The sequence below is a fragment of the Scophthalmus maximus genome, chromosome 11 (genome assembly GCF_022379125.1).
Source record: "Scophthalmus maximus strain ysfricsl-2021 chromosome 11, ASM2237912v1, whole genome shotgun sequence".
NCBI classification, from domain to species: Eukaryota; Metazoa; Chordata; class Actinopteri; order Pleuronectiformes; family Scophthalmidae; genus Scophthalmus; species Scophthalmus maximus.
This window is the reverse complement of record NC_061525.1, coordinates 20,410,725-20,423,186: the sequence shown is the minus strand read 5'-3', so window position 1 is coordinate 20,423,186 and position 12,462 is coordinate 20,410,725. Positions and strand designations below refer to the sequence as shown.

The following is a 12,462-nucleotide window of genomic DNA, read 5'->3' as shown; positions in this document are numbered from 1 at the left end:
ATTGTATATCGTAGGATTTTTATTTTTTATAACTGCTATGGACCCCCCTGTGAGTCTCAAATAAAGATTAACTTAATTGATAATGGTGGTCAACTTACGTTAGATGGGCTACTGCCCTTTATTAACAAGTTAACATGGTCTAGTTTAGGGCAGATTACATGTAAGAGACATTGTGTCTACATAACCTTACCTCAATGGTGGCCTGGTGGTTAATCTTATGTTATCTATGCAAGGTATAGAGCCCTGCAACTAAGCATCTTTAATTATTCATCAATCAGGGGCGATGGGTTGGGAGCGGGCCTATAATTGATTCTTTCAGACAATTGTCTCTCATGGTAGAGCCCAGAGAAAGGCTGGGAGCCTCTCCTACCCCCTTGCTCCTCCATCCTTGACTCGCCCCCTTCCCAGATTTCCCTTCTGCATTCTATCGCTATTTTACCTAGGTAGGAATTTGTTGCACTGGACTATTGACATCTTTCTCCATATCATGTTAGCAATGGCGCCGCTCTGAAGCCTTTTTAAGTGACATGTGATATTTATAGATCTGTGCTAACAAATATTTAATGAACATTAGCAAGCAGCTCTAACACGGCAGCAGCGCTCCAATAAAACTCCCCGTCACTGGAATGGAAACACAGATTTGGTGACTATTGCAGTGATTATAAGTTGGTTGCTATTTTTTAATGAGAAGAAATTTCAGGCTTTGTTTTGTGGTGGAGCACATGCATGGCCCATTTCGCGGAATCAATTCAAGCTTTGAAAATCTACCAACATAATTCACAAGTCATTTTATGTGTTAAGTTTGTATCCATGATTTATTCCATGATTTCTAAAAGTTTGCTGAATGTCGGGTTGTGCGTTATACCTTATTTTGGCCACACGGTGGTGGTGATGCATAGGGCAACGCGGTAGGCTCGACCCAGAGCCGTTGAGAGAGAGAAGAGATTGTATATTATCAGCACATATCAGCACAAATCAACATGCAAAATATAAAATAAAATAACTGAATGTTACTTTTTTTTTGCAAAAAACGTATTGACTAACTACATAGAGTAACTACATAGGCATGTCGGTCTGCTATATTGTAAATCCATACATTTATTGACCACTCATTATCAAAAATCGGAGTTCTGTCACGCTGAATAATGGATTCTAACATTGGGCCCCAAGAACTTCCGGGTACGAATGAGTCACGTGACGTGCGAACAATTTGGGTGGCACGTTTTGCGTCACACGCAAGGGGCCAACTCTGAGGCTGAGAAATGAAGACTATGCGGAAGTGCTATAAACTGCAGTTCACTAGATGCCCGCTTGAGGCTGCTCCAGAAACGAGCAAATCCCCATAGAGCCCCATGTTAAAATGCCCCACTTTACAGCATAATTAAAAATGTTTACAGCCTGGTTCCAAAAAACGGTTTTGGTCCAAGTGGCTATTCCCCCCCCTTCGTGACAACTCTGGGGGGGGGGGGGGTTTATAACTCCCCCATTTATATTATATTAAGGTTTTAAATTCTGCATAATTAGGGGCGTGGAAACATGATTGACTGGTGACGCCGATGTTTGCTCGCCGCCCGGTGGCAGCTAGCTGCTGGCTTGAGTTTAGACTGTTAATCTAAATGCAGTTCAGCATGCCAAAATACAAAGTCGTTGTTGTGATGCCTTCCATCGACACTGGGAGGTGCTAGATGAACATGAATATTGTGACTGCACCATAGTAAATTCTGCATGGGACCACCTACTGTTAAATGTCCTGGGTGAGTCCCAGCAGGGGATTTTTACTATTAAGTTGTCCTATTTGGAAGTCAGAAATGTGCATCTTCCCTGCCAGTAAGTTATTCATGCTGTGATCACAGCTGATATTACAGAAATGGAGCAGGCGAGGGTGTATCGACTGTCGTGCACGTGGATCATGTGAAGTCTGCAGAGAAGAGTGGGTCTGTACATGTATATGTATTGATGGCAGCGGTGGTGACGCATGTTGTAATGCATCATCACCATCGCGTATACACAGAAAAGCTTTACGTGATTACACAAGCTTTGCATTTACCACTGTGTAATCAGAGGCCTGGCTGTAGCGTCATGATAAAACCCTCATTCAAGAGAGAGACATGAATAGTGCTACATCATTCACTCATATCACCGTACAAATCTGTCACGCACATTATGCCAAACAGTGAGTGAGAGCGAGTGATTAAGCCTGTGAGTAAGCACTCGTACAAATGGAGTGAGATTTACTTCATGTTCGAGACTTGGCACCTCCGCCTCCGTCAGGCCTATAAGAGGGGAAACCCCCTCCTCTGCTTCTCTGGGTGAGTGGGTGGAATAGCGAGCAGACGATGGCCAGCACTGCTCAGACGATGAGAGGCCGGAGAACAAAGGTCGAGTGAGCGCAGACTGGACTGGTCCTCCTCTCCAGCACCCGGCACTGATGAGTGACAGCTGCTGCCAGGGGGCTGTCTCTCTCTCAGTGTGTGTGTGTGTCCGTGTCCGTGTCCTTGCGTGTCCGTGTCCTTGCCTTGGCATTTGAGGTTGCTTCAAACCCTGAGGGCCAAAGTCAGTATTTCTTGACATTGACACATTTACACATTGACACACTGCATTCAACCTTGTCGTGGCCTGTTTGCTTGGTACACACGTACACACACATGGTTACGGATCACCGCTCAACTTCTGTCAAGTGTTTTCTTTAACAATTGCATGATCAGTGCCCCCGTGGTGCTGTCGGAAGCCGCTGTGCACTAAACAATAGGCAAGCTGCTGCATTAATCAATAACAAACATAGGCAATTAATCAATGTAATTACTTCCTCCTTCCTTCAAGAAGTGCAGAGTCACACGGTCAAGCTACGTTTGTGACAATTAGCAGTGTTACGACTAGTTGGTGTTTATCTAAGATGACTGTGTGTGCGTGTGTGTTTCTGTCATAGACTGCTTTTGGGACAATTTTTCAGACTAGAGACCAGTTGATTGGCAGTGGATTCTCCAATTGGCAACAAAAGTTGTGTCAACCAATCATGAGTCAGTCTCGGTTGTCAATCATGACGTTTCATTCCATTTTTATAGCCAAACTTATCATGAACATGAACACTTTGGTCCATCTGCTAACACTAAGGAGGCGGGGTTTATGACAGCAGTCCACCAGAGAATCTATGGGTTACACATGAGACACTCCGAGATCACATTTCACAAAACCCCCATCAAAACAGTAGTGTCAGTAAGTCATGGTGGCCTATGACAACGTGTGTGTGTGTGCGTGCGTGCGTGCGTGCGTGCGTGCGTGCGTGCGTGACATAGATGCATTACCCAGTGCTGAGCCGACAATCTAGGCATGGCCCATTACACAAACACCATTACCGAGTCTAAGCTTGTACTGCGATCACACAGACAGATGAATACACACTCGTCTGGACACACACACACAGAAGGCCCACACATCCTTCCTCCCTGTAATTGTTTAGTTATATTCTGTACATACACACAGGGGATGCAAAGCGATGCGAGCGTCAGCAGCCATGCCTGTGTTCTACTATTAGTTGCAATGAGTCCCGACACACACACATCTGCATGTATGATTAGCGTGAACTAATCTTTATGAATGATCACCTGGCACACACACTCAAGTCAAAATTAAGCCCTGGCTGCTATAAACAGGCCTCTAAAACACAAATAAAGAATACAAAAAAGTTACGTCATCTTCAATAGACATGCTTGTGTGTGTGTTACCCGGGCCACACTGTGTGAGTGTAGCAATCCATCAGGATGATAGTCTTTATTTTCTGCTACTAACATTCTATTCTAGCACAGCAATTTATACGCAGAGAAGATTGATTTTCCTCGACTCCCTTTCCAGGTGTTATAAATTGTTGTTTCCATGGCAACTAAGCATCTCCATCCCCATATGTAGGAGGCTGTTGTAACAAACTTTACCCCGTCCCCCCCTGTAACCCTTATGAAAGTTTGAAGTAGTATAGATAATGGATGGGTGGACATATTTCCTGCTGTGAGAAACAATGTTTTGAGAGTCATAACTTAACTAAAAGTGTGATTTAAAAAAACCTAAGATTGTACATAACATGATCTAATTTTGCTTCATTAACCCTTTGACTAACTTTTTTTTTTTTAACAGTGAGTGAATTAAAATACTATGCTGAAGACATTGATGTGACATTGATGTGACATCTGATGTCTCACCAGTCACAGATTCCGCTGCAACACACACTCTCACTGACTCTGACCTCAGATCTGTGGACAATGGATGAGTGAGAGTCACTGCTACCGCTACTCAAGAGCTGTGTGTGTGTGCGCGTGTGTGTGTGTGTGTGCGCATTCGCCCCATTTCTCACGGCCCTTAAGAAGAAAAGGGGCCTTGTCCCCTTCCATTAGTGACCTGAGCACTGCTCAGCCCAGCTGACTCGAGCACGGCGCTGGTTGGACAGCAGCAGTGTGTGTGTGTGTGTGTGTGTCGTCCTGTAAGTGACACTAAAGAGCAATTAGATCTTTAAAGAAACAGTGTTGGTAAACATTACCACTTGCTTTCTTACCATGGTTCGATGAGAAGATCAATATTTTTCAGTTTTTACTTTCCTCATAGTGTGTTTAAGTTTTACTGTATATTGTAAAAGATCTGCAAAGCAAAAAAAAGTCCAGTCTGTGCACAAAAAAACGCCCCCTAAGATCCTGAAATGCCTCGTCAGTAGCAGCTCATACTTCCACAACATTGTGATGTCACATTTTTGCATAATGCACACCTTGCGACTACAGTCCGCCAGGCCCCAGACAAAGAGCAGTTGTGAAAAGTAAAAAATAAATAAATCACAAAACATGAGCCGGTGTAATATTATATTACTTTATTTATCTTTTGTACAATGTAATTACAATACAAATATGTAGGTTTAAATACAAAAATTCTGTAAATAAAGATTAAAAATAAACTGGTTCGCTTTGTTACCATTACTTAACTATGGTTTTACAATCAAGTTTATGAGGTCATTTAGTTTGCTTGAACGCGGAATACAATTAACCTACGTTTATAATTTGGAGGGCGTGCAAACAAGAGTCAAAGGCTAAAATATATTTTCGGCGAAATAAAAAGCGTTGATTTCATGGGGGGAATCCGTCTCGACTCATGGAGAGAGCAGTTTGGATTTGTCAGAAAGGAAAGAAATGTTGATTCAAAAGCCCTGGGAGAAACTCGAAATGGTATAAATTATGCCTGTGGCACAGAAATCTAGGATCTCTGAGAAGGGGGGGGCTGCCACAGAGAGAAGAGCCAATAAACTGTGGGGCATTAATGAGCAGGGAACCTAATCAGTGGCAGTCCATATCCATACGATTAAGAAAGAAACATAACAGGATCTCTGGACAGATTACAGGTTAGAAAACATACAGAAACAACCTGTGGAAAAAGCCCTTTGATAGAGAACATTTCTTCTTTGTAATGTTGCTTCCATCTTTAATCAGAACTAGACGTCTGTGACTCATAGTGACTCAGAAAGTGCAACACAAAAAGGTCTGCCGCCATCACTGAAGTTGTCACTACACATAGAGGCAATTGTTCACATTCAGCAGAATGGAAAGAATCTGGTTTTTTGAGACTGCTAATTATAAAGAAAGCAACATATTTAAAAAAAAATTCAATCAAAGGTTTTGCTTGCGAGTTTGAAGAGTTGAGGAACACGATGCAGAAGTGGGAAAAAGATGTGGAAATGGCAGACAGTGCTCTGTTTGTGGGCTGCGAATGAATGTGTCTTTGTTCTTAATAATTTCACACAATCTGTCTCACTTTTTCCCCCTCCGCATATTATCTAATTTTCCTTCCTTCAAGACTTCCCCCATCTCATTTAAATCCTCTCACATACAGGTTTTCCTTCCTTCTTTCCCCTCTAGAAATCGTCGTTTCATCCAGAATTCCCTCACTCTGTTAATCTAGTCAGATCTCTGCATCATTCCTCCTTCACTGCTCCTGGTCGTTTTTCATTTTACCATGCCTCAGTCTGTGTGTGCTCATGTTCCTCGTTTCACTTCAAATCATAAAATCCCAAACGTCCATTATGAGAGAAGTGCTACTGCAGAGTGATCCAGTAGTGGAGCAAAAGGTGAACACAGAATCGTACTTGTACGTGGTGAGACTATACCCTGTGTTTGAACACATTAAAGGATTTATGAGTGTTGGAATGTAGTTCATCCCTTTTTTAGCCAGTTGCACAGTGTTGAAGATTGTTTTGTTTTTCCGTTTTTTTCCTTATTTCCACTGAGTTGTTTAAGTTCCTTGGGTTTGTCTGGAGATTATGGAGTCCAACGGACTGTTGTGCTGCATTGTCCACTGAGTGTCTGTGTGCTGGACATCCTGACGTGACTTTTTTTTTTAATGTCCGAGTGCCCTTGGAGGGAAGGCGTCAGCATCAGAAATGGCTTACGGAGCCAAGGTGACGTCACGTTGACTCGACTGGCCTCAGCTGCAGGGGAGCATACAGTATCTACGTGAGGGCTAACGGGTGGAATAAACATGCCGCTATATACACTTACGGTTTCACATGTCTCACTGCACACTGCTGTACTGTCAGCCCCCGACTTTTTGGTTCCTGTTACATGACTCGTTTTCCCACAGTGCTTTGCCTCTACTGGTGTGCAGTCATACCTGTTACCTGTCTGCTACCAGTAGTTTCTCTCCACTTTAAGGTTCAACAAAAATAAATATGGGGGATTTTTTTTTTTTTAAACAACGCGCTCCCGAAACATTTTAAAGTATATATTGTTAAAATAAAATAAAAAATACAATAAATAAAATAATTTTGGCCATAAATCTCTACTTGGTAAGTATGTCCTTTTGGGTTAGTAGGGTCAGGTCATTCATCATTGGCTAGTCCTTGCAGGTCTCCAAACTTGGCTAAGATCAGCAACAGTCTGATCATTAATCAACAAATGAATCATCTGCTTCACGCCACATCTTGTAGTGTAGCCATGTACACTGTTTCTCCACCAGAATCTCCATCAGAAACAAAACTGCCAAAAACATCTCATGGGACTGGAATGCATCTGAGTGAGTCCCCTTTTTTAAGAAAGAAACAATTGAACTGTGCCCCCCCCCCACCAATGTTCTCAAAGGGGCACGTACAGTCCAACCAGGGACCTGCAGCACATTCAGTAAAGCCCGAATGGAGTGGTGAAAGCGTGGGAGAGTGGTGGTAGCGGGTGGAGCTGAAGGATTCAGTCCATCAAGTCCGGTGCCTGATCCTCCGATGGCAGCCTAGCATCCTGCCGACTCTCTCCCAAGCTCTCATGGGAGTGCAAAGAAAGCAATTAATATCATTATAATACTGACTCCCATGAGAGATTTTAACAAGTTGCTAGGCTGCCACAGGTCAGATGCTAGACCAACGGTAGGGACCTTCATCCCATTCTAAGCAGAGATCCTGGAATTAGTTCCTGGCTTCCACAGGCTTTAACTCCAGGGCTAGCGCTACAGCTTCGGGGCACCCAGCCTGTCTTAGAGCTCAATCTCAAACGTCTTTTGCAGATTGTTGGAAAATGGGTTGGCCGCTGCAGCTGGCGCCTTGTTTCCCGGTTGCTGAGGCACTGGTTTGGTCTCCAGTGCTGCCCACTTGGCCTCAAAACGATCATCATCTTGGGACACGCTGGCCACTGGAGCTGTTAGCTGGCTGCCCTCTGGTGGCCAGCTGCTACTGCTGCCACAATTGCCGCCACTGCTGGAGGTCCCATTATGGAGGGCCATCATGGCGCTGCTATGTGGTGGGAGGCCATTAATGGCCGTTGATAATGGCGGCGTGGAAGAGAAAGGTGGGGTAGAAAATCCTGCAGTGGACCCGACTACACCAGGGGCACCTGGATAACAATGGTGCTGGCCTCCTGTTCCGAGTGCCCCCACTTTGGGTCCCCCTCCAGCCGAACCTATGGCTCCACCTGCACCTGATGAGCCTGTGGCTGTGCAGAAGACATTTGCCACCATTTGCGACGGCGTGATCCCCACTACAGGCACACTGGCGTTGGGGTAGGTCATACTGCTGGCCAGGCCCGGCATGTAGGTCTGCATGGGCACAAATGCTGGCTGGACAGGCTGATTGGCAAACATTCCCACAGGGGCCGGAGTAACATCGAAAGCCAAGGGGAAGGGCTGCATTGAGCTTGGAAGAGAGCCTGGGGGCCCAGGCAGAGACGGTTGGATCATGGGGGCCCCAGACATGCTTGGACCGGACATCGTGGGGATGGACATGGAGGGAAGAGACATAGGGGGTCCTGACACTGGAGGGCCTGGTATAAGAGGAATTGATGGTATAGACATGGGTGGAAGGGGCATTGGGGCCTGACTAAAGAGGCCAGAGGGGCCTGAGACGAGGGGTTTGGACATGGCGCCCAGGGACATGGAGACAGTGGACACAGGAGCAGCTAATATGGCTGCCTGACTGGACATCTGATGACTTGAAACTGTGGGTGGTCCAGGGATGAAGGGGATGGTTGGACCTGGGGGAGGAGTCTGTTGAGCCAAGACGGCCTTGGAGACCTCCTCCAGCCATCGCTCTGCCTCGGACGGTGTTCGTCTGTGTCCACTCTGCATATGCATCGCCACGGACAGTGGAGGAGGAGAGTGGAGCGGAGGCTCCGGCTGAACCCAGGAAGAGGTGGCTAGTGGGATGAAATAAAAAGGATTTAGTGCAATAATTTTCTCACTACTGACGATAGTTCAACGCTATTGTTGATCTGATGCAGTATTTCTTACCCTGCATCGGTGCGGGGGGAGGGGGCAGAGCAGGGGGCCCAGTGCAGGCTGGAGGGCCATTCGCAGACATAGAGGGGTTGGAGAAGAGCTCGTCCGATGGATTAGTGAAGGATGTGTTGATCTGGCAACACAGGGCATTGATACTACTGTCTCCCTCACCTGGCAACCCCATATCCATCTCTGGTATCACCAAGAAAGAGGAGCGCAGAGGGATGTGGGGAAAGAGGGAAGGGACAAAGGCGGTGAGGAGAAGAATGAAAAGGAAGAGATGGAATGGGATTCGGTAGAATGGGAAACAAACAGAGAGAAAATAAATTATTCATTTGTGTAACAGACCCCAAAGAAATGAAACTAAAGAAGATAGAAAATGAATAGGACTTTGATGCTGGCTGATAATGCTTAAAAAAAAAGATAAATGTTACATTGTGCTAATCGGGACCTTGTTTTTGAAAATAAAATGTTCATACATACTGTATAAGTATAGCAGAACTGTGAAGGCCAATGAACTACCCGACCCCATTCGGTGGTATCATTGTCGTGTGCGTTTTGTGCACTGGGACGACTCAGACACAGGTGAATTGGGCTTAAATTATCCATGTTTTTAAAGCGTAACTGATCCTACCGGCGAGGGATGAAGTGGCATAATGTTCCCTTCTGACTTTGGTTGCGACTACAGCTTTAAATCTCTTCTGCAGACTGCGGCTATAAATAGATATGATATCCAATTCTCCGCTCCTCTTCCCCTAGTCTCTCTTCACAACCAGAGATGACGGATTTTTTGTTTACTCCTTTCCGGACTCCTCCTCTCCTCCACTCCCTCATCCTTCCTGTTTTCGCCACATTCAGCGGCCCAGAACCCTCGACAAAGAGGGAGTTTGATGACTTATGTGACACCGTAGTACCGTTTAATACTATGCACATTGCAGAAGGATGAACATATAGAGGAGTGGGACTCAAGTGAAGACGTGTTTACCATAGATGGGCCCATTGCGGGTCAAACCCCAAGTGCTACGGCAGTGCGATTCGAAGCCCACTCATTTTAAATAAAAGCACATCTCTCTCATCTGTGCGCATTCTACAGCTACAGGCCTTGAAATATATTGGAGGGAGCAGAGGGCGCTGCAGGCATGTGGAAGGCCTCTCTCTTTGTAGATGGCTCTGTGCTTTGTTCTGCTGAGCCTGGCTGTGATCCCTCTCTCTCCTTTTCCTTGTCAATGTCCCACAGAGTTCAGAGGCACTCGGAGCAAGCACTTCACACGTGTGCCTATATGTCTGTGTGTGTGTGTGTGTGTGTCTGTGTGTGTGTGTGTGTGCGTGTGTGTATTATACACTCGGTGCAGTGGTAGGTTTAAAGGCTGGCAGAAAGATTTCTGAAGGCTAACCAGGACAGATGATTGACCGCACAAATCAATACAACAATTGTTCGGGGGTCACAAGGGAGCACGGAGGCAGCGGAATTGGCTGCTACTGCTCAGTGTCACACATCTGTGTGTCCGTGTCCGTGTGTGTGTGTGTGTGTGTGTGTGTGTGTGTTAATCCGTGGGAGAGTTCTGTGCATTAAGGAATTCAACCTTTCACCAAATCCACGACCGCTTGATACACACACACACACACACACTAACCTTCATTGGAGAATAACAGGCGGAAATGAAAGGAGCGAATATGAGAAACGGAGTGAGAGCGGGAGGTGGATGTTGCGGCTTAGTATTCCAGTCAGAGGAGCATCCGAGTCAACTCTCTCATCTCTCCTAATGACTGTAATCAGCCTCGCGACCGAGCACTCTGATCCTGTGGCACCTCACCGAGCGGGTGTGTCTACTGTACATGTGAGTGTTCCTGTGAGCGTGTGTTTGTACATCAACCTGTGAGGGGTGAGTCAGTTATTAATAATTAGAGTAAAAAGCCAAGAGCTCTCAGAGTCGCACAGGCAACAGCCATCAGTGCTGTTGCTAATAGCACTTCACATGCCTGATTTTTTATCTTCGGGGCCTCATTCGATGGATCTAAAGTGAAGAACTACGACTCGTCTGCATGACAACATGAGCATTAATGCATCTGAGATGCGCTGAAGGTTTATCCTGTAATATGATTATTTACATCTCTTCAGACATTTGTCAGTGATGTCACACTTTTTTTTTTTTTTTTTTTTTACCAGATATCCCACGAAAAACTTTGAGTCAAGTAAAAGTGTCTTTGAAACCTGCATTTCAGTCCATTTCCGAGTGTTTGATTTATTGTTCAAATACGATCTACAAGCTGGGTAAAAAAAATCAGTTCTTGGCATTTCAGGGCAACTTAAATTAAAAACCATACTGACATCCATCCGGACATCAAAATGAATTGGTATCATTTGTTTTACCACGAATAATAAGTGAATGAAGAATTCAATAGCCTTTAGTGTACCTTATTATATCAATCGTTTTTGCACTGCGACAAAAATCACACATTAGACTGTTGAGGGAAGCCAGAGAAAACCTGTTATTATTATTTCCTTTGTATATTTCATTTTTATTATGATTTTAGGTCTGTATATATTTCTGTTCCTGGTTGGAGCAACTGTAATAAAACCCAATTTTCCCCGTGGTATCTTCTGAATACACACATGCCCTCTAATTATAGTTGCCCCCACCACAGATGCCAGAAAATCTATCTTATCACTTTTTTTTTATTTTACACAAGGGAAGGCTGAAATGAGTTATGAATCTGGGTTGAGAAAACGTTTAGACGTTAGAAATTTGAAACAAAACACTCCCCTTTTTCACAGTACCCAACCCTCACTCTTTTACATTCTGCAATTTCAACAACCAAAAGGACAGATGAGTGTTTTCTTTTTGCAAACGGGTCAGAGCAGCTATAGGTTGCGACCTTCTGACCCCAGTAAACAGCAGATGAAGAGGAGGCACTGTGAGTCTGACTTCAACAACCTCTCAACTCACCGGGGTTTTTGGTCTGGAAGTCGGTCTTGCGCTGCAGGGTGGATGGCAGGTCGTTGAGGCGGAGCGACAGCTGCCTCTTGAAGGGAGAGTTTTTCCCGCTGAGTGCCGGGAATCCCCGGAATGAGCCCTGGCGCACCAGCTGCTCGATGGGCGCGTGACGTCGAGGGATGGCGTGCGGCCCGCCTGGTTCCGGACGGTCCATGGGGGACGCCGTGCCCTCGGGTGGGGAGGCGGTGCCAGGTGGGAGGGCTGGGATGCCAGTGGGCTGGTCTGGAGGAGCGGGAGTTGCAAAGGTATAGTTTAGGGGTACAATCTATAAATACAATATATCTCCGACTTTATTTAGTGAGGTAGACGTTTGACAAACTGTGAATTCTCAGAAATAATCCTTGTACCTTTCTTCTTGTCCTGAAGTTTGTCATCCCGCTCGCTGCTGCTGCACTGCTGGCTGCAGGCGGAGTTTGTGCGGAAGGAGCCCTCGCGGACGAACGAGGTGCGGCTGGCATCGAAGGACGCCGTCACGCCGCACTCCTTCTCGCGGCGCTGCTTCCTCTCCAGACAGGCGGCGAAGGCACAGCCGACTGCGTGGCTCAGTCTCTCCCCCTGGTGAAGTAAAAAAAACCAAAAAAACTTATATATATTTATATAATTTATATATATATAGCTATATATTTACCCATATATGACCCTTGATCGTTTTCACATTGTTTCCTGAAAAGATAATTAGGCGTTTTCACACTTTGAGCAGTCTGCAGGATAAACTCTACTCAATGTTTCTAATTTTACAGAGGTG

At 45.4% G+C, this 12,462-nt stretch overlaps 1 protein-coding gene across 4 annotated transcripts in view; it reads right to left on the bottom strand.

Moving 5' to 3' along the window:
- Positions 1-4,831: 4,831 nt before the first annotated feature.
- numbl (NUMB like endocytic adaptor protein) overlaps positions 4,832-12,462 on the bottom strand; it is a 50,249-nt gene continuing 42,618 nt past the window's right edge. For all 4 annotated transcript variants that reach the window (XM_035623408.2, XM_035623406.2, XM_035623407.2 and 1 more), the window contains exons 6-9: positions 12,065-12,272; positions 11,670-11,939; positions 8,734-8,913; positions 4,832-8,639 (exon numbers count right to left, since the gene is read on the bottom strand). In XM_035623408.2, the coding sequence (XP_035479301.1) occupies positions 7,486-8,639; positions 8,734-8,913; positions 11,670-11,939; positions 12,065-12,272 (1,812 nt within the window). In that variant the 3' untranslated portion in view covers positions 4,832-7,485. The remainder of the gene's footprint in view (positions 8,640-8,733; positions 8,914-11,669; positions 11,940-12,064; positions 12,273-12,462) is intronic.